Source organism: Excalfactoria chinensis, chromosome 10 (genome assembly GCF_039878825.1).
Source record: "Excalfactoria chinensis isolate bCotChi1 chromosome 10, bCotChi1.hap2, whole genome shotgun sequence".
NCBI lineage: Eukaryota > Metazoa > Chordata > Aves > Galliformes > Phasianidae > Excalfactoria > Excalfactoria chinensis.
In genome coordinates, this window is record NC_092834.1 from 8,493,120 (window position 1) to 8,515,937 (window position 22,818).

Below are 22,818 nucleotides of genomic sequence, written 5' to 3' on the forward strand. Positions count from 1 at the left end.
AGATGGCTGAGTCATAGTCTCCAGAGAGGTTCAAGAAACATTTAGATGTTGTATTGCAGGGCATGGTTTAGTGATGAAATACTGGTGGTAGGTAGATGGTTGGACTGGATGATCTTAGCAGCCTTTTCCAACCTTGGTGATTTCATGATTCTTCAGCAAGTATAAACCAAACCTGTTGTTCCATACGCTATCCACTCAATCCCTAATCATGCTAAGTTTTCTCTATACTTTTTTTTTTTAAAAACAAGTTTTTTCCATATGAGGCCTTAGCTTTACCAAAGTCCAGGTTAATAAGTTCTTTTGTATTCTCTCCACTTAAGGGAATAAAAAGAATGATCACAGGCAAGTATAAAATGAATCAGGTTAGGTCAGACCTCTTTCAGATAAACACATTTTCTTCAATTTTCCCTTTACTTTCATTTTATTAATTATCCCTTCCTCAAAAAAAAACAAAAAAAAAAAAAAACACCCAACATTCCATACATTTAAACATTTAAGATCAGACAGATACGCTCATAATTGCCTGGCTCTCTGCATTTCAGCACTACATTAGCTATTCCCTAGCCACTCGGTACCACCCATGTTTTGATAGATTTATTAAGAATTCCTTCTATCAGAGCCATGATTCCATATGCAGATCTTTCGAAGTACTATACAGAATTCTTATCAGATCTCCTCAGTTCGACCACATCAAAGCTCTGAGTCCTGCCATTTCTTTCAATTATGAAAATAATTCCTGAAGAATATCATACCCTTGTACAATTCCATTTATGGAGTTTTGGCTTACATGATTGGTAGTCAGGTTGTTTCATTTAAATGAATACCTATTCCTTAACTAACAATAGACTGAGTGCCTACATAGCTGTGTGGAATTAATACAAAGAGGCATCCTTCTGGTCCTCATACTACAGTTTCATAGCTAAAGTATAATTTGTTATAAAATCGTATACAAGCTGATCTTTAATAAATAAGAAGTTGAAAATAACCACAGGTTTCTTCTAGAAAGTCTACAGCTGTTATAACATGGTTATTAAATTCCAACCAAGAACTAAGCACATCCCTCTTTTTCACTGCAAGTATTCCTCCAGCTAAATCTACACTATTTATGTAAACCAATATCTACTCCATATGGTTTAACTTAATTCATATCATCTCTTTACTGCACAGATAAGGAGGACACAGCAACCTTCATCTGCTTTACAAGCAGAGGATCAGATCCCAAATACAAAAGCTTATAAAAACAACTAGTAGTCTTAAAATTGTCAGAACTCTCCCCCCCTCCTGTTTCCAGTCCTGCTGTGCCTTTTTTCTTTTATTTTTTTTTAAACCCAACCTTTCCCATTTAAACAGAACAAATAGCAATGAGAGACTGAGAAGTGTTACTGAAGAATATATATATATATATATATATCTCACACAAGACAGCAGTACTAACACATTCTAAATACACATTATTTACAGTCTGGCAAAACGTAGAAGTTATCCTAGTAGAACAGTGATCTGAGATTGGGAAGACTCATTGGTGTACCCAAATGCTTGGACACCTGTGTGTGAAAGCATGCAGTGCTGGCTATATGGACAGAGTAGCAGAACAATCAAGAGGCAAAAATACACTCAATTCATTTACTCTACAGCAACACTTTTAAATCTGCTACAGAAAAAAGACAAATACAACACCACCTGTGATCCCAGCCTTACCTTTACTCTGTCTCCTAACTGCATGTGAGGATCAGGGCTTTATTAGAGGTTCGATCACAGACACAAAAAAGAAAATTTTAAAGCAACTTCCTTGTCAACAGTACGTGTGGTCAGCTCACAGCAAGAATACTCTATGATGAAAGTAATATGTTGTTTTATTTGCACAACAATTCCCAGCAGATAGTGTAGAGCTGGAAGGAGGCAAAAAATGAGAGGGTAACTACAGTAACAAACTGAACCAGTGCTAAGGAGCAGCTCAACAACCAGAATCTGACTGTTTTCTTAGGTACACATCATGGACAAGAACAGTAATTATGGGGTTGGTTGTGTTAAATGCAGGATAAATTTTTCCAACGTATGGATATTATTAAGAGAAACACCTGTTACTGTGGAAAACATACATAAATCTCTCTACATATTAAGTACATACAAGCATCTTATTAAATAGCAGAGAGAAAGACAGAACAAAGGAAAAGGGGAGAACGAGAGTTTGTGTGCCTTTACTCTGGTTAGGACTTTTCTTATACTGGTATACGTGCAGATGTACATGTATGGATGTAGAGTTGCAATTAGTTACTTCTGACCTTAAATTCAAGGAATACTGAATACTGTGACTATGATTTAAGGCCTTCATTTTTCAATCACAAATTTTGGTTATAGAATAACTGCAATTCACTCAATCGATACAGAGAAGTGAAATGCAAGCATATTGGCTAACAATCCATACAGATCATGGATATTTCCAGCACGCTGCTAAATAGGAAGTATTGTAATGGCAGATCCTCTCACAAAAATATCTGTTCTTTTCAAGCATGTCACTTCACAATCTACACCTAGAATTAGTTTGTTACTCTTGTTTTGCATACCAAAATAACACAGTAGATAATAACAGGGATTTTGCTGCCTAGTCCCAGATTCACTCAGACAAATGGCAAATTTTTCTGAACACAAGGAAATAGCCACAAAATTTGGCAAACATTTCCTTCCGTCCCCCACTATTTTGCTACAAATAACTAAATATTTTTTCTTAGTACCATGAAATCTATAGCCTTCACTGTTCTTGTTTCATATGGTTTTTTCACCTTAAGCTTGAGCATTATTTACACACATACCTGCACCAACACACTCACAAGCGGATTACAAGCAGCATCAGTGACACCAAATGCAGACAAATCAGCTCTCTCCTCGTCAGCCGCAGTCAGTTCAGATCTGGCCTTCCTACCTCCAAATCTGAACCACAACCAAAGCGCAGCTGCAAAAGCCATCTCTCCTCCCACTGCAGGTCCTTCTTTGAGGCTCTGCTGGTTTCCTGCCAAATCATATTGAAGTAACTTGTCTTCACCTACAAGATCTTGCCTAGTAATAAATAATATAGGAATAACCGCAATGTGCTGAGGAATTATCAAGTGAGTCCTTCTTAAAAAAACTGGAGGAATAAGACCTTACATTACACCTCCCTCCATCAATTACAGCCCTGTCACATTTCACGTGCTATGTCCTCCTCCACTTCACACTCCCTGGCCACAGCCTGGGGCTTGCAAATTAGCAGTGCAATGTCACAGGCTCCCTCCTGCTCCAGCATTCCAAAGAAACAACACAGATCAGGGAAAGAAGTTTACAGTGCTGCAAAACAAAGGGAAAACACAATCCCCACTCAGAGGTGCTTCAGCAAACTCCCAGAAGCAACTTTGTACCACTGTTGGCCCCAGCCCTGCAAGTTTGTTCGTCTATCCCAGAACTGAACATAGAGACTGTAACATAAAACTTCCACTATGAGGTGAGCACTGTGTGACAATAAAGACAGTACAAAGGGAAGGGAGCTGCAAGCATACAGGCTGATGAGCGTAGTTAGAGGATGCAAATGGCACAGAAATCACCTTCCATTTTAGGGTGGGCTTTTTTTGACCTAGTATTAGCCTGTTCAGAGCTGCTGTAAGCAGATACCTCTCTACTGAGCCCTAACTGCAGCTTTGCTGGGCTTGTCTAGCAACACATGTTAATTAGAGTTTGTAGATTAGACAAGCAGAAGATTAACTAAACCCTAAATAGAAAAAAGCAGGCCTTCTGAGACATAAATCTTGCAAGTATGGTTGCACATAGCACAAGTCCAGATGCCTGAATGGTTTATGATTCTGTAAAATCTTCACTGTGCAAGACTACGTATACTTAAAATTTGCAAAGGTAGCAGCTTAAGTTATTTCTAGTCAGCTCATAAAAATCTGTCTTTAGCACTTTTTTCCTAAAAAGAAAAAGAAAGAAAACCAGACATACTCTAAGCTCAGTGAAAAGATAAGATTCTGGACATACTACCAATATGACTTCACCCTTTATTTTGTAAAGGTTCAAAACAAACCTAGATGAAAGTTTATACCTAAGCATAAGGAAACGGCCAAAATGAAAGTGAGAACCCAGCAAATTACACTTCAGACACCTTGACATATTATGTACCATGCACGCCGTCAGCTTCACTGTCCTTTCCTTTGCTGTAGGCCGAACACTTGAATACCAATCTTATTAAACTACAACTCTGAATTTATCCACTATATTTAACATTCCAGATGTCGTACCAGCTGGGAACAGGCCCTTAGGCCATCTTTGGTTGATCTCTTAGTCGCTCTCCAGCTTTTGCCAGGCATTCATCCAAAAATATGAAGGAAAGTGCTAAAAACAGATGTCAGAGTTAATGGTTTTTTTCTTCATGGTAGGAAATACAGAAAACTTGCACCCTACACCTACTCTATGAAATATGAACATTGTCAACAAACCGTAAGTTAATTTTAAATTAAATCATAATGTAGCAAAGTTAATTCATACGCTATTTTTCTGACAACAGGCCAGTCTCCATCAGTCTGTTCTTTGAAAACATTATGCAGTCATTTGGATTTTTTCAATAAGTTGGAAAGTCTTCTGATGTCAGCAATCTGCAAAAATGGCTTCAAGTCTCTCAATTAAGAAAAAAAAGTCATGTTTACGACGTAACTAGACTAATTGCAATTCATGGTAAGCTTTATGACCACGTTGGAGTACTGGGAGTTATTAAAACCACACACTTCTGAGCTATGAAGGAGGAAGACCTGCTGGCCCCATCTCATTGCACAAATGATTGCAGCTTCCACTCACTGCGGTACAAATGGGAGACTTCCAGACCTTCCCAAGAGGTGCTCTCTCTTTGGGGTCTTTTAGAAGTTTAAGCATGGAATTTCAAAGAACAGGGTTGGAAGCGAGGCCTTGATCCTGCCAACACTTTTTCACATGTGCATCTCAACTTCTGCGGGTATTTCACTGACATAGATGGGAGCCCTCACATGAATTAAGTTATGCATGGGAATAAGTGTTTGGGCACTAGACTGTTAAGGACTGCAGAAGAGAGGTCATCCATCGTATCTGCTCTAGACAGCATTCCAACTTCTGTCCACACCAAAACATTAACAAACATATGCAGAAACAATTCTCTGAAAGACTTCATGGCGCTGCCAGAAAAACTTCCCTGCACTATGCAGAAACTCAGTCTCTCACATAGCAAACTAAAGAAGTTCATTTCAGTTGCAGCTATAGGTTACACAGAGGATGAGCATCCCTTTTGACACTCTGAAGACACCCACTTTGGGGGACGAATTTCCAGGAAATAGTCTTCATTTAAAGGAAGTCACACTGCACAGAAAAAAGACGACTACTTACAAGAAATACTTTTATCCTACTTTTCCTCTCATTTGAGTACAACATTGGGAAAAAAAAAAAAAAAACAACAAAAAAAACAGACTGTCTTATAGGGTCGATACTAAGGAGCAAGAGAAGAACAAGCATTAATTGGCAAGATCACTGTTAAGTATAAAAATATCTGCAAAAAACAAACAAACCAAAAAGCAAAGCTTCTTTTTCAAGTTGGATGATAAAATATTCAGAGCAAGTTCAAAACTTAGTCCTAGTACTTAAATTTGCTACATGGAACGTAATTCTGATTCTTGTATTATAACGCAGCATTACTCTAATCCAAGCAGCTACTAATGAAGCCAGTACTCAAAGATCATTGGCCTCTATACTGAGAAGATAAGCAAATGCACACATATTTAGCAGAAATGGTTTGAGTGCCATAGTAAACTACATCGTGCCAATATTTTGTGATGTGATGGAAATAAAACAATGAATCAACAGATCATGGCTATTTTGAAAACAGAACTTATGTCAGCATTCGTGGCATATGAATCAGCTTGCTCATATAAATCTGTCAGTACTCAGTGATCTTTATCAGATTTACCAGCAGTTGGTTCAAATAGCAAGGATTACTATACATCTTTCCATATCTTTTTGACACTGGATTTGGAAGAATAATCCTGATTGAATGCCTTCCTACATAGTACTGAAGCTGTTGCAATGACGCTTATGTTCTATAGCATGTTTCACTTTCATTTTTCATACATAAAATCAAATAATTAAAAAAAGAAAAATCACTGAGCTGACACAACAAGGAAAGACTATGAATAATAATTTACTTTTTATCATTATTTTTAATGCAATATAATCTTCAAGTTCAGTTACTGCAAGCCATAAATCGAGTGCTGATAAGCCTCCAAGGCTAGAACTAAGAGCAACGGTGGTGGGGACCCCCACATGCAACTTGACATATAAAACATGCTAAATCAGGCTTATATCTTACATTATATCTTCCTCTTAGTCTTGTTCTGACCCTGAAGCTCAGTCTCACTTGCCCATCCCATGACTTATCCAACAAATCAGTTTTTCCCATAAGACAAAGTCACATTATTTTCCTTTGTTCGGTTCTTTGACCTTCTTCCTTTCCAATAATCATTAGCCTATCAGTCTCTTAAATAACCAATTAAGAAGGACATAACTTTACTCTGCAGTGGAGACAGTTGTTTATAAGGCAGTGCAAGTTTTTAGCATCTGGTCACTAAAGGAGAAGGTCAGGAGCTTGTGTCATTTGTGACCGTACTACAGCCAGATCACTGGATTGCTGCACACAAACTTTTGCATGCAGTACTGACTAATGACTGAGGTATGAACAGAAATGGTTACTGAAAGCAAAGAAATAGAAAAGACAATCCCCTCATTTTGGTGTTATGTCAATAGATCATCGTTAAGGTTTGCTGTAAAGCCTGGAACAGTTTGTATCACATTAGGAGTATTAAAATGTTTCAGATCTTACAGTACCACAATCTGCAACACTGACTAAGCTCTGAAAGTAATAAATACAGCTGTCAGCAGCGATCCTCTCAGGAACCTTTATTTACCATTTGGCTGCTTCTGCCAAAATTGGTAATTAACATGCATAATTTTCTTCCTTGAGAGCAAACAGCTTTTGAAGTCTTGTAGTCAGTAGGAATAAACCAGGTTTACTGGCAACGCTGACAATTGTTTTCTAATAGCATGAAGTAATAGAACTGTCTGAAGTTGTAAGGAGACTGTTCTTTAGCTGTCTCAAGGCTCGCTCATTACCCAAGTGCTAATGATTATCAAGTACCATTTTAAGTATTTCTAGAAACAAAGCCAAGATACGCAGATTTCTTAAAAAAGAAAGCTTTTTACTGCACCTCCCAAATCAGTGCCACACAAATGGGAAGAGACTTTTTACTTATAAGCGTTTATCTCCACTAAAGTCATCGTGACATCCTACCAGGAGCATTTTAATCATGTTCCTTATGAGTAATATTAATGCTGGAGATGGAATTAAAAATGAGGAAATGAGCAGTTTGAAACTGATCAAAAATACAAGAGTGGCAGCAATAATCAGTCCAAAGGGGAAAGAAAAGCATATCAGAAGTTGTATCTTCCTCTATGATGCAATATTTTCCTCCCTCAGTCCCTACAAATAATCTATTTTCTCTAATCAGAGTCCTTTGTCCTCAAGTCAGTGGTCTCAGTCATACACCAGATCCAAGCTCCTCCCACCACCTACCCAAACAGCAATTTAGAGCAATATATATATATATATATAGAGAGAGAGAGAGAGAGAGAGAGAGAGAGAGAGAGAGAGAAAAGCTATAAATACCTGTACAGCTTTGTATCGGTGAGAGCAGCCCTAGGATCTGCCTAGCACCTAGGGAGCAGGAATAATAGAAGCACCTGAAATAGTTTCTGCCCTTTCTCACTGAAAAGTCATTCTGGGGAGGAACTTAGGAAAGGTTAACTTTAGGGTTTGGTTTTGCTAGATGGGAGTTTTCTGCCAGTTGGTAAGGCCAGTATTATCACAGCCACAGAAGGGCTGAGGATGCAGACCAGTGAGTTTTACCACAGAATTTATAGGATTCAACTTTCAGCCTTACATACAATTCATAGAAGATATTTAATCCTAACTGAAATGATATAAAATGTGTTTTCCGCTCAAGTTTTCTTATTACAGATTCCCTGTGAAGGCATTTATCCCACAGGAGGCAAAGACCTCAAGCAACGATTTACACACAGAGACACTTGGCAGAGTTGGACTAAATGCAGTAATACTAACAAAATAAGAAAGTTTCTCAGTGCATAAAGAAAAAAAGTCCCAATGCACGGCATCCAGCATTGACACTGCTTTCTCTATATAACCAAACCCTGAATTTAAAATGTTAGTTAGTGCTTTAAGAAGTGCCAACTTCAATTTGCCAATAAACGTAAGTATGTTAAATAGTTTCCAGTTCACTAAGCAATCCATCACACACAAGAATATATCACTAATTATATAATTATTTGTGCATATGCTAGTCACGCTTCCGGCAAGCAATTAGGCTAAACAAAAGTATTTTTTAAATAGGATCATACCTACTGACTTATACATGTACCAGTCTATAAGGGCGGTTTTGCCTGAAAATGTAAGGGGTTTTCATTCACAATTAATCCCTGCCTCCTTTGCCTCCCTCCTATTCCAAATCAGAAACACATTTCACTTGATTACAGAGCTAATTTCCATATCCAAGTTAGCTTAAAAGTAAAAATTCTTAGAAATAAAGAGATCCAAATTAAGCCTGCAAACATAAAGCATGTGAAAATAATAATAATAGACTATGAAATAAAAAATATTAGGAAACCCCTAATGTTACTTTCAGATACATTTCTGCTAAATAAACATTTTTCTCTTCACACAGCCTTACACAGACTTGGCTCTGAGGTCTCTGAACATGATTTAAAACTCCTCAATAATACCTGTAGGATTAGTATGGAGCACCACAAGCCTCGCCTCATAATTTGTTGCTCATACAAGTGAGCAACAGCTAAAAAATTGGAACTACTTACAGGATTCAGGTCAGTGGCGCTTGTGCTCAGTTACTCTAATAGCATTGCTTTGGTTGAATAAGGACTACAAGGTCAGCATGTTATTCAGCCAAAGAGGAATATTTCTAACAATACTGAAATTCAGGTAGCCAGGTATAAGATGTTACAGCACTGGTGTGTGGACAAAATTAGTTCTATCAGCTCACTCAGAATACACAAATGAAAACACTGGGAGTGTTGTTTGGTGGAAGTTCTGCAGCATGGAAAAAACACCCAAAATAGCTTGTATCCACTTCAGAACAGCTTGCTTCATTCCAAAAGAATCTTTAAATGAAGAGCTAATGATCAGGATTCAAGATGTTAAATCTCTTTAATAGTTCTGAATGTTCCTACAGGATTTCAACAAAAATGTCATGTCACAGCGTAACACAGAAGGAGAACACTGGGACATTATGTACTAAATACAAATCTTACCCCTCTGTCAGGATTAGAGCTTGTCTTCACTAATGCCTTAACTGCAAATAACCTTCCTCCCTTACACAACTCATCTACTAGCCCAACAATTTCTATCTCCATTTCCACTGGGAAAAGAACTCACTGGGAGCAGCCCTGCAGAGAAGGACCCGGGGGGGCTCCTGGTGGATGGGGGGAAGTGGGACATGAGCCAGCAGTGTGTGCTTGCAGCCCAGAAGGCCAATAATAAAAGCACAGAGAGAAGGAGAGCAGCTGACACCAAATCCAGCCTGTGATGCACATTTAGTTCCACAGGCAGATCAGTGAGAATGGCAGATCAGCAAGGAGAGAGGGAAAAGGAGGTGGGAGATGCTGCTGAAGAAACATCAGCCTGGATGGATCCCTAAGACAACTTCTGTCCACTCCATAACAGTCTACACAACGTGTAAAAGCCACAATGAAACCCAACAGAAAATGCAGAAATGAGGCTGGAATATTTCTCCTCGTGCAGAACAAGGTATACATCAGGATATTCAGTCTCCTAATCTTTGCCTCCACTTTGTAACAGATTTCTCTGGCAAGCCCTGAGAAACACTAGTTATAAAAAAAAAACTCCACCAGCCTCAGCCTGTGTGTCATAACTTGCACATCTATTTGGAAACAGACTCACTAGCTTCTACCTCACCTCACATGTCTAAACACACTCAAGTCTGAAAGTGCAGATTTTCATATTTTAATTGCTTACTGGGTGGTTTTAAGATGCCAATATTTACCACTCTCCCTGACTGCAATTTTTTTTAAAGATTTGTTTAGAAACACTAAATGTCTTTGCCAAGATTGGACTGCTTGGTGCCATATGTCTAATTCCAGAATCAGAGTTTTCTTACTATGAGTTTAAATTAGTAAATGTCATAAAAATATAGGAGATAAGTCAGACAGAAAGCTAAGTGATCAAGTAAAAAATTCTGACTTAAAAGATAACATTTTTCTTCATTTTCTTTCATTTTTTTCCCATCCCCAAGCTGTTTCTTTCAGCCAGCCAATCAAAGAGAAAAGGTACTTCAAACATTCAACACAACCAAGCTTTCACTGCTGTCCTTGTTGGTGGTCCGTCATATGGAATGGTTTTAATACTTGGAAGCTATGCCTTAAGTGTCAGAAAACAAGAACATTTTCTTTTAGAAAGAAATCTTTCCAGTACTACTAGTTTTCTAAAAGAGAAAACAAAAATCTTGTAGTAGATTAGAAGTTAAAAAGCCAAAAGAAATCAGAAAGAGAACCAGGAAACTTCCTTATGGTAAGGTATAGCATGCATCTTAAAGCTGGGGGGAGAGCTATTCTTCATATACTTACTCAAAAAGTCATGGAGGGTGATAGCAGAGGGGTATATTTTTTCAGTCTCAAATTTCTAATGGCAAGTGAAACCTTTGGCTACACATCAAAATCTATCTGGTACTTTGTTAGATTTAAGTTACATTGACTCAGTAGAATTTTAGAAATGAAGTATACAATGGACTGGTGCAAGATATTGCTTGTTAGAAAATACAAGAGCTATAACCAGATATTCACTGCATATATATTTCTGTTCTTCAGAATCCCTCAATAGCATTTGCTTTGGATCACTGTTTATTCTTCTTTCCAGAAGATAACATAATGTGTCAAAATTCACATGCCACAAAAATACTTCAATGAATAAAGATGCAGTATGTAATCTATTTTCTTCTATGGTCAACATAAAAGGGAGTAAGAGACATTAACTGGATTTAGAAACTATCTAGCCCAAAAATTTCATCTGCATGTAATTCTTAAATGCACACATAGCAACCGAACATGCAAAGGGGTTAGTACAATCCTGTGCAAAAATGAGAGCAACCTCCTTGCCAGACTAAACCAGAACAAAATGTACTGCCTTACATGTACAACATGAATCCATATGCAATTTTGCTAGGCTAGAACAGAGTACAGTGTGTTCCCCTTAATATTTACTCATCTTCCATTTCAAACTGTAAGCTTTGTCTTTTCAGATAGCAAATACTTCTGAATATTCAAGTAACAGCTAGTTCTTTCTTACCGAGATTACTTACTAACAAAGGAATGAATGATCCTGATTAAACTGGCTCCCTGCTTGAAAAATATCACACACAACAGCCAAAGAAAACCCCTCTGAAACATTCCTGCGTTTGGAGGTTGTAAGGAAACTAATCTTGGATCATGATGATGATGCTATATAGAAATAATACCCATCCATATATCAAACTGGAAATTTTATTGGAATAGTTATAGGGGAAGGACACACTTGCAAAATATGGAATGGTCACTTTTTCTGCAAGGCCCTTGCTATCTTGTTGACTAGCCAAACGGACATAGAAGGGTCACCGATCTTCTCCCACTCCTGCACAACACTCTTAGGAACTTCTCACTAATTTTCATCTATTCTGTTCCCTTCCACAAACACAGACGGAGGGATGATACACACAACGGATCAGGTAAAACTTATTTTCTGATTTGTTGTAGCCAAATGCACAAGTTTATTTTACTCTTCCAATTTTCAAGTAAACTTAACTTAGTATGAGCGGGAGCACCAGGACTCTGCATGGACGCTCACAGGACAGCTCCAGCACGCAGGGAAATGGAAATAATGTATATCCACAGTGACAGCACAGAAAATGAATTGCTGAAATTAAACTGAGTTATGGTGTGTAAGAGTAAGCTATTGTGGTTTTTTGGATTAGGTGGCAACATTTCTATACTGATCCCATTCTAGTGTTGGTTATATTACATATATAAAAGTGGCCTTACACTTTACATAAATCCCTCTTTATTCACTGGCACATCCTTTTGAGATCTACCGTGCTTGTCAGCTTTTCAAGCATTAAGAATAATTACAAGATGTCCTGTACCATAAGTGGTGGTTTCATAAACATAAAGAGACCATTTATTTTTTAAAGGTATTTGCCAGTAACACAGACTCCAACAAAACGGAGTAAATCAAGTGACTCATAAGAAAACAGTACTATTCCTCATGCCTATCAACACCAATCTACAAAACTCAAATTAACCAGTGAAGGTGTCTCATCCTCTGGTTTAAGACTTAGTTCTATCCACAGAGTGGATGTCACAGAAAAGAATACAATGATTTCTTTTTTATTTTTTTTTTTAAATCAAGAAATTGAATATGTGAACATTTCAGCAAAAGCATAATTTATAACTGCACATTATTACAATTCTATGACCAATATCCTACACCAATAACTGTCTTCAAGTTACAGTAGAATCTTGATTTACACCAAGGAAGGAAAACCAGACATAGACCAGCCCTTACCCGATTATCAACAGATGCACTTTTTTTTTTTTAAGTATGTCTTGATGACTGAAGTTCACTTTAGAGAAACCAGTAATAACAATAATAGTACCTCTGCCTTTATTTTCAACTTTCTGATGTTTTAGCATTGCTGAGTTCCAAGAACTCAAACTTATACTAGTCATTCTTGAACACATCTGTGAAGATCCAAGTTACATTTGTGAAAGAACAGAAGCCGGCTCTAACGAAGATCTGATTCAGATTCCAAAGAAATTGATGGAAAAACTTTCCATCAAATGCAATTGAGCTTGGAACAGACTTCTACATACAGCTACACCGGTATTTAAGGTTTTATGGGGAGTGGGAATTGTTTTTGTTTTGTTTTCTTTAAATCATCAATGCTATTCACATAGCAAGCGTATCTGAATGGACTGTTTGTACTACCCCTCATTTATATTTGATTTATTATCTTGCCTAAGAAGTGCTCCATTTAAAAGATGATGATTCTGGTATATAACCTTCACAGGGTATTCTACTATTGTCATTAAATGCTGCCTGGGTCACAGCTGCATTTTACTGTACTGTAAGTTATTGCTTTGCCAGTTGTTTTGTTTGTTTGTTTTTCCTCTGGGGGGTAAATTACATGTAAATTTTTCTATAGATGAATCAAGATTCTCAAGTACTAATTATCATAAACATATTAAAACACATTCAGCTAGCTTACAGGAGCTCCACATGCTTTCTTCATCATCATCTTCACTTCCATTTGTCCCCCTGAATAGCTCTTCATTCTAATGTTTGTCTCAGTTCTCCTCTTTCCTTAGAGCAGGCAGTCAATAAACAAGCTTTCTCTAAATAGCTCCAGTGAGGAGGCAGTCTTTCAAACTCAAACTGCTAATCACTATATAGAATCATACCTTGTAACTGCAAAGCAAGTTCAGCTTTTTTTGGAGATTGTTTCCTAAAAAACTTCCCTCCTCTTCCACTAAGACATGTACTGTAAGTGTCTGTGTAATTCAGACTGTTTTGATGTGGAGTTTCAACTGACTTCTGGAACACATTGTGCATGAGTAAATTTCCACAGCATGCCACGCATTTCCTAGGTTTACTTCAGATCTTTTGCCAACATTAACAGCATTTCTTTCATGTTGCTTTCTTTACATTTTTATCTATATTCCATGTTTAACGTAATGTTTCAATGGATCTGGCAAAAGCGTTAAAACGTCTAACTTTAAAATACATAATTTGTTGCTTTCTGAATACTCTGCTTCATGCGTTATTCCGCCTTGCATTTGTTTCCTTATAGTGCACCCAACCTCCCCTGCTGCAAACACTGCAAACAGAATTTGTTGACGTTTCACAAGAAAGAAAATGCGATTAAATTCCTCCAAGAAATAAGTCAGTTAAGGATAGGCCAACCAATTCACACACATCACAGTAACCTCTAATTCAAATGTCTGTTGGTTTTTTGTTTGTTTTACAATACTATCAACATCTATTAACCCATAATTAAAACACAGTTGCTTTCATTTCTATTACATCCCCCAAAGATCTTCCACAAGTTTTTCGATATATTATTTTTACTTTCTAAAATTTATTATTATTATTATTTTACTTTTTACTTCAATTTTTGTTTTGCCATCACTTGTTGCACCTTCTAAGGACACTGTACACCATTTCCTAATTTAGAGTAAACCATGTGTCAGAATTAAATGAACGTGCTGTCATTTTCACATATAGCATACTGACCTGGTCATCGTAACGATAAGTGAGGAACTGTTCCCCTGTGGTATCCTCAAGAAAACTCCCCTGTGGAGAAAGGGCAAACTCAGGCAAGAAGTAGGCACCTTGGGACTGCTCTGCTCTCGTCTGTAAGAGATTCAGAAACACCACATTACTGCTACTGAAGACACAAGATAATATTTTAAATATGCATTCATTGAAAATGGTTAGCTCTAAACTCCTGAAAAAAGTTTTTCCTAAGTAATGTATGCATGTTCAGCAGCCATAACACATGTTATGTGTTGAACTGGTTGAACGCACTCTCATTGTACTGCAGGTTAAACGCATCCCAAAAACAGTATATGTACCACACTAACACTTACACCCTTCATGTCGCGTTAAGGAAGGAGCTTTATCCTAGAAAGCTATATTGTTCAGTATGTAAGAGAAAAATGAGCAATATGTTTTGAAAGGAGAGCACTGAATCCAGTTAGGATAAGTAAAGAGTGGGAAGGACAAGGATGTAAAATTACCTTCCAAGAGGTTGAAACCTTCTAGGGAAGAAAAAAGCATGAATTGCACAAGTTACTGCTGGACGTTTCCCAACAAGTCAGCTTAATAAATGGGGTTTAATTAAACTGTTTCTTATATTTTGACATATGTAATAATTTTACATTAACAGTTGTCATCAACCAGTTTCTAGACTGTTGGCTAGAACCATACCAAGCAAGAGGAATGTAACCTCAGCATCAGATGAAACGAGATTTCAAAAATCATCTATGCCATTCAACCAGTTTGTAGCAGAAAAATAAGTAAGAGCTTCTGTAGTTCCTCTCTTGTGCAGAGAATGCACTTGCTGGAGCTAACAATTTAACTCATATAAAACAGATGACAAGCCATTCACAGTATGGGTCTGGAGAAGCTTACACTGCTGTTGCTTACTCTGTTCTGCAAAGAAGAAGCTGTCAGCTTCTCAGACTGTAAACCTCATCATTTGTGACAAGCATTAAATTAACACACTTGTCCTAAATCAAGCAATCTTCATGTAAACTAGAAATAGCTAGGACATGTCTAGACCAGGGTAAAAGGTCACACACTAGCATGCAAGTTTGAACAAGATTTTAAAGTGGATTTTTTCCATCAGACCTGCATAAGAGTAATTCATGTTCACATCATGTTATCATGACATTCTCTAAAGCCTGTTATACCAGCAGTCTCACTTGTACACCACAGCCAACTGATTTTATTTATGCCGAAGTAAATCACAACATATGAAGAATAAAGCCTCCATTTGATAACAGTACTTTCCCCATAAGGTAACAAAGAGAGGTTTGCAGTTACAGCTTCATGCTGAATCCAAGCTGGCTGCAGCTCAGACAGGGCTTGACATGTTCAGTGTAGCCCAGACGTGAAGCTGGCTGACATAATCTGGCGTTTCTCCCCACTGGTGTCAATGGAATATCAATAGATCTTATGTGAAGGAATATGGCAATGATGTAATCCTATGATTTCAGCAGAGGGCTAATGGATAAGAGATACGCGTTCTAAATCTCTAGTGGCCTGGCTTAAAGTACTTAACATTTCTACCTCAGTTTCCCCACGTGTAAATTGCAGTTACCATGTCAAGTAAACTCTACTAACAGTACATTTTAAAGGTTGGCTTATACTTGTAAAATACTTCGAAACGGAATAGTACTAATTACTAGCAATTTATAACAATATTTTGGAAAGAGCTATCAGACTCCAGAACAGAAGAAATCCCGATCACTCCACACTTCTTATAACAATGTATATATCATACTGCTGCTTAATTTCCCATAAACAAGTTTGCCAGTAGGATATGCAGTGATTAACTGGCTTGTGCTTCTCATCTTTATAAAATAAATATTTTAAAATAGAAAATCGTTGGACATTCATCAGTATTATGCTTTGAATATAAAAGATGCCAACATTTGAAGCTAAAATAATGATGTAATAAATATTACATGAAAAAGAAGGGTTTAATCCCACATGTGTTCAACCTCTGTATCAAAAGCTAATGAACAGCAAGACACTGGAGAAGCAGAAGAATATTTGGTACATTAAGGCAAGCAAGATCCGTCTTCCAAGCACGAAAAAATTCAGTGCAAAAGATGAATGTTTTCTAAGGTTACACAAGAGGTTCTAACTGGGCACTGATCTAACTGCAGCAATAGGTACTGCTACCTTGTCAGCATAACTCAAGTAAAGGAGAAATGCAGCAAAGCATTCAGTTAAAAGCAAAAATCTACTAAGAATACAGTGTGTTATCATGGCAAGCTGATGTTGAAGCCAAGTAAATACTGCTGACACATAACCTAAATCAAGAAGATTCTCTCTAAAAAAATAATAGAAATTCAAAATAAAACAACAACTCTTAATTCTCAAAGATCCCTTTTGGATTAATGTGAAAGAATGAAACATTTTCTCCTCCGCAGTTATAGGCACCTCAAAATAAGCTGCATCGTTCCTGTCTGAACCTCTCCAGTGCGTTTTCATTTATACATCGTACTGAATTCAAATTGCACAGTTTACTTTTAGCACACTTTAGTCCCCACTGAGGAGTCTACCCGCGTTCCTTGTGTGTCTTTTATATTTCTATGGGCCCTTTTCCTAAATGTAATTCCAATTTCAACAGTCTGTGGGTTTATAGCATATTTGGGATCAGCATGACTTTGCTAATCTGTTATAAATTTACATTTTAAGCTAAAGGCTCTAAGTGCAGGTTTCAAAAAACAATTACATTTCCTGCTAGTGTTTTAACTCTCTTTAATGGCCAGTTTAACATTAATAGCTTCAAGTTAAATGTGTCAAATTACAAGTACACCTAAGATTTAGAATAGGCATTTTAAACAGCTTATATGATCTCCTTAAACACAAAGAAGGTAGAAGAGAACATAGCTTAAACCAGGTAATAAAAATCACTGTATAAAACCCATTAAAAATAATGCATCAGATAGCAAGGAAGTGGGTACTGCTGTAGTAACAAACAAGACAATTTTAAAATTGGAAACATAAATAGGTGTCTTAAAACCTTATCAGAACATATATCTTTTTAGTCAGAAACTGAAAAAAAAGAATAATAAGGTCTTCCATCCTACATCCCACCTATATAACCAAAGAGAAATATCCTGTGAAATAGATAATGTATTTAGGTTCTGGGAAGTGTAAAATGGCACCATGCCTATTCAAAGGCTTATGCTTTGATCTCAAGTTCTGATTGCTTCCTCACTCATCACTCTCCATCTGAGTGCTTGAAGATTAAATTACTCTTCCACTTTCAATTGCAGAAGGCAAAATGTAAAGCTGATATCCAAGCCTCTGGTTTTTAGATCTCCCTCCACTGAGACTTGCCTGCTGTCATTTTTACTGCTGCCTGATTTCACTGCTCGATATACTACTCTGAATAAAAGCATCTTTGCTAGTGGAAGTTGGTAGATTAGAGGCTTTTATTTTTCATTACTGCAGATAAGAGAGGGATGGTTGCTGAGTGCTTCCTCTAGTCATTAGTAGCATGGTGAAGTACCACAGAGTGACTCTGAAGATCAAAACAGTGCCCAGTACCAAAAACCCACTTGATGCTATTTGGAGTAGAGGACTTTTAAAATAAAGTAGCTCCAGTCAATCACAGAGACTATCAGTGATAGAAGCACATTAGGTATGCTGCTGGTGCACATCTACTGACTCAGACTCATCTGCAAAGAGTCTTATTAGCATACTTTGAAACCACTCAACAATGTAAACTACTTTAAGTGTTCTATTTCTCCCTGAGTACCCAGGTTTCATGCTAATTATTGCCATCCAACTCTGTTGTAATTGCTAAATCAGAGCAATAAAGCAAAAAGGTATAGTTTCCCTGTGTTTAAGAAATTAAATATTAATCACTGCTCTTTCCGTCCTTCTAAGGTACAGATTAAGAATTTCATCCAAGGATTTAAACTGTTATTGCAATCTCAAATAAATTGAAAAATGTAGTTTTGTCTATGGCTATTGGAAATCATTTGATACAAAGGCTATTGCAAAGTTCAATTGAACATCATGATAATATGCCGTGACACTATTTAATCATAGCTACTAGAAGACTGGAACGTAATTGTTCTGTATTTATATATAAACTAGAGTAGCTTTAGAAATTGAACTTTCTGCTCAGAGGAGTAAAGGTCAAAAAGATGAGAAAACAGAATTAATGTTTCAAAGAAATGACTTGAAGTTGATTAGAAATGCACCAGTAAGCTTTCAGATACAAAGATTTTTAATCTTTTAAACATAATAGTTTAATTTTGGAGTTTCCTTGGCACCAAAAACTACATTAAGAAGCAAAACAAGAACTGTGCTCAAACATACACCTAATGCAGATCGACATTACCTACACTTAAATCAGTCCTTCCCTAACTAAGCCCACGTGCTTGCTAAGAATATGGAGCAAAAACAGAACAAACTGCTTCACATGGCAATGAAAACAAAACGAAAGCTTCCAAATGATCGATTTTAAATGCCAAAGATGACAAAATATCACACTGTTCCTGAAACTGCCTCAACATCTTGTTTTCAGAAGGGAGAGCAGATGTAAGATAATGCTCTGTCACCTAGGGCTTCACAGCTATGAGTAATTGCACTGTCATGACCAAGGTAAATTCTGAACCGGCCAGCATGGTGAATGCAGTTTGCTCTCTATCCTTAGTAGCTCTTGTTGGAAGGGGAAAATGAGTCATGGTCTTGGAAGTATTTGTTTCCAAAAGCCCTTTTTTTTTTTTCCCCTTAAAGATGGAAAAAAAGACAAAAGAGAAACTGCATCTGCATTCGGAATAACTTGTAAACACATGTTTGTCACACTAACACACACAGAAAGTCCAACCATATTTTAAAATTTACTTTCAAAACCCAACTTAAATATTAACTCTGCATCATATTTCTTCTGGAAATACGAACCCTGGAGTTTTCCTTCCTCCAGCAAAGCCCCTTCTAAGCTGTGTTAGGCAGACTGTATTCTTTCTGAAAGACTGAAGGGAGCTGAATTTGCTTTTGAAAGATTCATACGAGGAGACCAACAGCCTTACAGAACTAGGGCCTAAACACATATCTACAGCAGGACTACACCTCTTGTAATATTACGTCTACTATTAGGCCTGTGAATAATGTTACTCATTGCTACCTACTTAAATGTAAAAGAAAAGCCATCATGAAAATAGAGCACTCCTAGACAAGATGAACCTGACACTGTTCATTTTCAATTATTATCAGAAAGTCAGTGAGTGTGGATCAGACTCTGCTTTCAGAATACGTTATACCTCATTATATCCTGAGACTTTAATTTAGCCTTCGGGGGAATGGATACAACAATATTTAGAGCCAGTTTGAAAGCAATTTTATAGCATATGGATAAAACATATACCAAGAAGTCTGGATATTAAGAGTACAATTACCAGCGAGAATAGAATTACACATACAAAAAGTGTACATCAAGTCTGTTCTTAAGAAGAAGAATAAAAGCTCCCAAAGATATGGATTTACCACAAGGAAAGAGGAAATTAGGTACCAAAAAGAATAAAAAAAGTAATTTTAATCCCTGTCCCCTGATTCCCTGCCACTGCAGTGACACAATTTATAAGCTCTGCACAGAAGGACATCTGCTTTTAGTCTCCTTAAAGATGCTGAGAAACTGCACTGAACACATCATGAGCATTGCAGTGAGAGGCTGCCAGCAGTGTGGTGGCAGAGGCTGTACCTGCTGAGGGGGGAAGGCAATTCATCCTTGAGCTTGTAGCTCCTGAATCCACATCGTGACTAATATTATTGGTTTTGTTTCTTTGCTTGTTTACTGCTTCAGCAACTTGTCTTAAAAGTGCTGGCTTACAGCATTAAATGCTAATAGCTCTGAATGTTAAAGAATCTACGTGTTCACTGGCTGGGGCTTGTTCTTTTAGAGTGCCAAAAGAGTAGATAAGCAGGTGCATTCATTTTCATTTCTTATACTTTTCTTAGGTTGAAGCCGCAAATATCCTTTTGACAGAACAGACTTTTATGCCCACAAAAGTGAAGATAGCTAATTGAAGGCTCTAAAACAGTCATTATCCCTTCTTTCACCATTTGTTCAACTCTATCCAAACTAACCCTTTTATTATTTATTAACCAAATAATTGGAAAAATTCTTGTCTTAAATCAAATGCTTTCTGCATTATTGGAGCACACTCATATGGAACTCCCATTCATTCACTGAAGGTTTCTAAGGGTCTTACAGTCTCCATAGGAAAATAAATGCGTTACAAAAATACTGTCAGTGTTTTTAGTAAGGAAATTATGAAAACCTTATTATTTATAGTATTACATATACTATTTATAGTATTCAAAAAAGCTTTGTTATAACTTTTTTTTATCATCACCACTACACAGTGAGAGCTTTTTCCTTGCTCAGCTGTGATGTTGCTACCAAGGTAATGGGCTCTGTTGCAGTAAACAGACAACCTTGTTTGTTTCCATATGGACATGACTGCACTCTGCCCATACATCTCCTTCCATCACACACTGAAGAAGACTGGAATATAATCACTTAGGAATAGCAGATTTATTTACACAATGCAAGAAAAGAACATAGTTTATGTTATGTAGGATCACTGTCAGAGGCAGCAGAATTACAAAGCAACACGTGCTGACTGAAGATACTCATACTGATTAAGGATTAAAGAATAAAACAAAATGAGAAATGATTTAAGGCAACCCCTTCAGCAAGCAGCAGGAGCTAATATCATGGAGGGCAGGAAAGACTCAATAGCTTTGGCTAACCATGCACTGCAGACATTAGGATTATTTAGCAATAACACCAAATAATTATGATTGTGGGCCATATGGGCCAAAGAGTCTGCAGCAACCTATAGGCTGCAAATACCTCACGCTCTACTAGTGAAATACATAGCACTAAACAACAGGGCAAGGGGAACATCACTCTTTTCTGACAGATTTTTCTTTCCTTTTTGCCTTCTCATCGAGTATGATAATAACTGTAATGATGCTAAAAGACAGGGTACAAGAAAGGTCCAGATGTTTATAGATAACCAAGAGTTGGACCTAAATGGGAAGGCAACATAAAGTGAGAATTTGGATCAAGTAAAACTTTATCACACTGCTCTGTGAGCAGCTTTGCACGTGCAAAATGTCCCCTTGTTTTCATTTCACTACTGTGACACACATACACGGACCTGAATATACAAGGTTCAGAATTTAGGGAGCTGTATCTGAGATGGATGTTGTCAGTCTGTCCACATACAGGTTTAAACACACTGGGGAAAGTAAGGCAGGTAGTCAGCATTTCAAGTTTTTATATGTAAGCAACATGGCACCCAGCACACTGTCGTATACTGGAATAAGGTAACTGTAATCAGATAGAAAGGCTTTTGATGAGAGAAAGTAGGACAAAAACTTCACACAATACTTTGTTCATATGCAGTATATTATACCTAGTGAGAAAATCTGCTTAGTTCTTCTATGCTCTGGTGTTATGCTATTCATCAAGAGATCTCATATTACTCTAAGTTGTCACTATCCACCTTCTACAATGTCTATTCCCAGGCGAGTCTGGCTAAGAATGACACTGGACTCCTGACTCAGATTTTCCCGATTCTTTTTAATTTAAATTATAACCTTAATGTTATTAATGTTATATTATGTTGGTGTGATTATTTGTATTTAATTTCCTTTAGACTTTTTTCCTCTAATAGTGATATAATTTGAACTGACACTCTAACATGCTTTTCATATACTTCAGTTGAAATTGTGCCTAAGGGCAGTGAAATTCTCATCCATATGCTGCATAAGGAACAAAACTCTGGTGCTCAGAAGCCAAACACCTGCTAGAACTAGTGGCAGATCCAGATTTTTTAAGAGAATTCCTATTGCATAATGAAAGCACAAGGAAGGGAAACCTGTGGGGCAGTGGAATGGTATTAAAACCACAGCACTTAAGGGGAAAAAAAGAATCCTAAGCCACTATGTACTTCTTTCACTGAAGATCTTGACATTAAATAAAGACATTAACTAGTGCAAATATAAAAAGAGGCTTTTGTAATGTGGGACAGACTGAGCAGTGACTCCTTTCTATGCGTCACCAGACTTTGCCACACCTCACACAGCTAACGACAGGGAGCTCTCCCCTGCCCTGTCTCAGTACAACTGTTTCCTATTCAGGTGGCAGGGGAAAATTGGCAAGTAATCCAGACCCCAAAAAAACCTGCCTATTAGCAATAGCAATTTTTGATCATCGCACACTGCTCATGCAGTGTTGTCATTAGCAACAGCGTGGTGCTTGTCATGAATTAAACGGGGAGACACAGCATATGAATTTGCTCTGCTACTGTAAATGACTACAAATTCTCATAAGGGAATCCAGCCTGCAAACACAGGCAAACTCACCACCACAAAGAACTGGA

At 37.3% G+C, this 22,818-nt stretch overlaps 1 protein-coding gene across 5 annotated transcripts in view; it reads right to left on the bottom strand.

Moving 5' to 3' along the window:
• ADAMTSL3 (ADAMTS like 3) overlaps positions 1–22,818 on the bottom strand; it is a 173,653-nt gene that overhangs the window by 130,303 nt on the left and 20,532 nt on the right. For all 5 annotated transcript variants that reach the window (XM_072345366.1, XM_072345367.1, XM_072345368.1 and 2 more), the window contains exon 3: positions 14,408–14,527. In XM_072345366.1, coding sequence (XP_072201467.1) covers positions 14,408–14,527 — 120 coding nt within the window. The remainder of the gene's footprint in view (positions 1–14,407; positions 14,528–22,818) is intronic.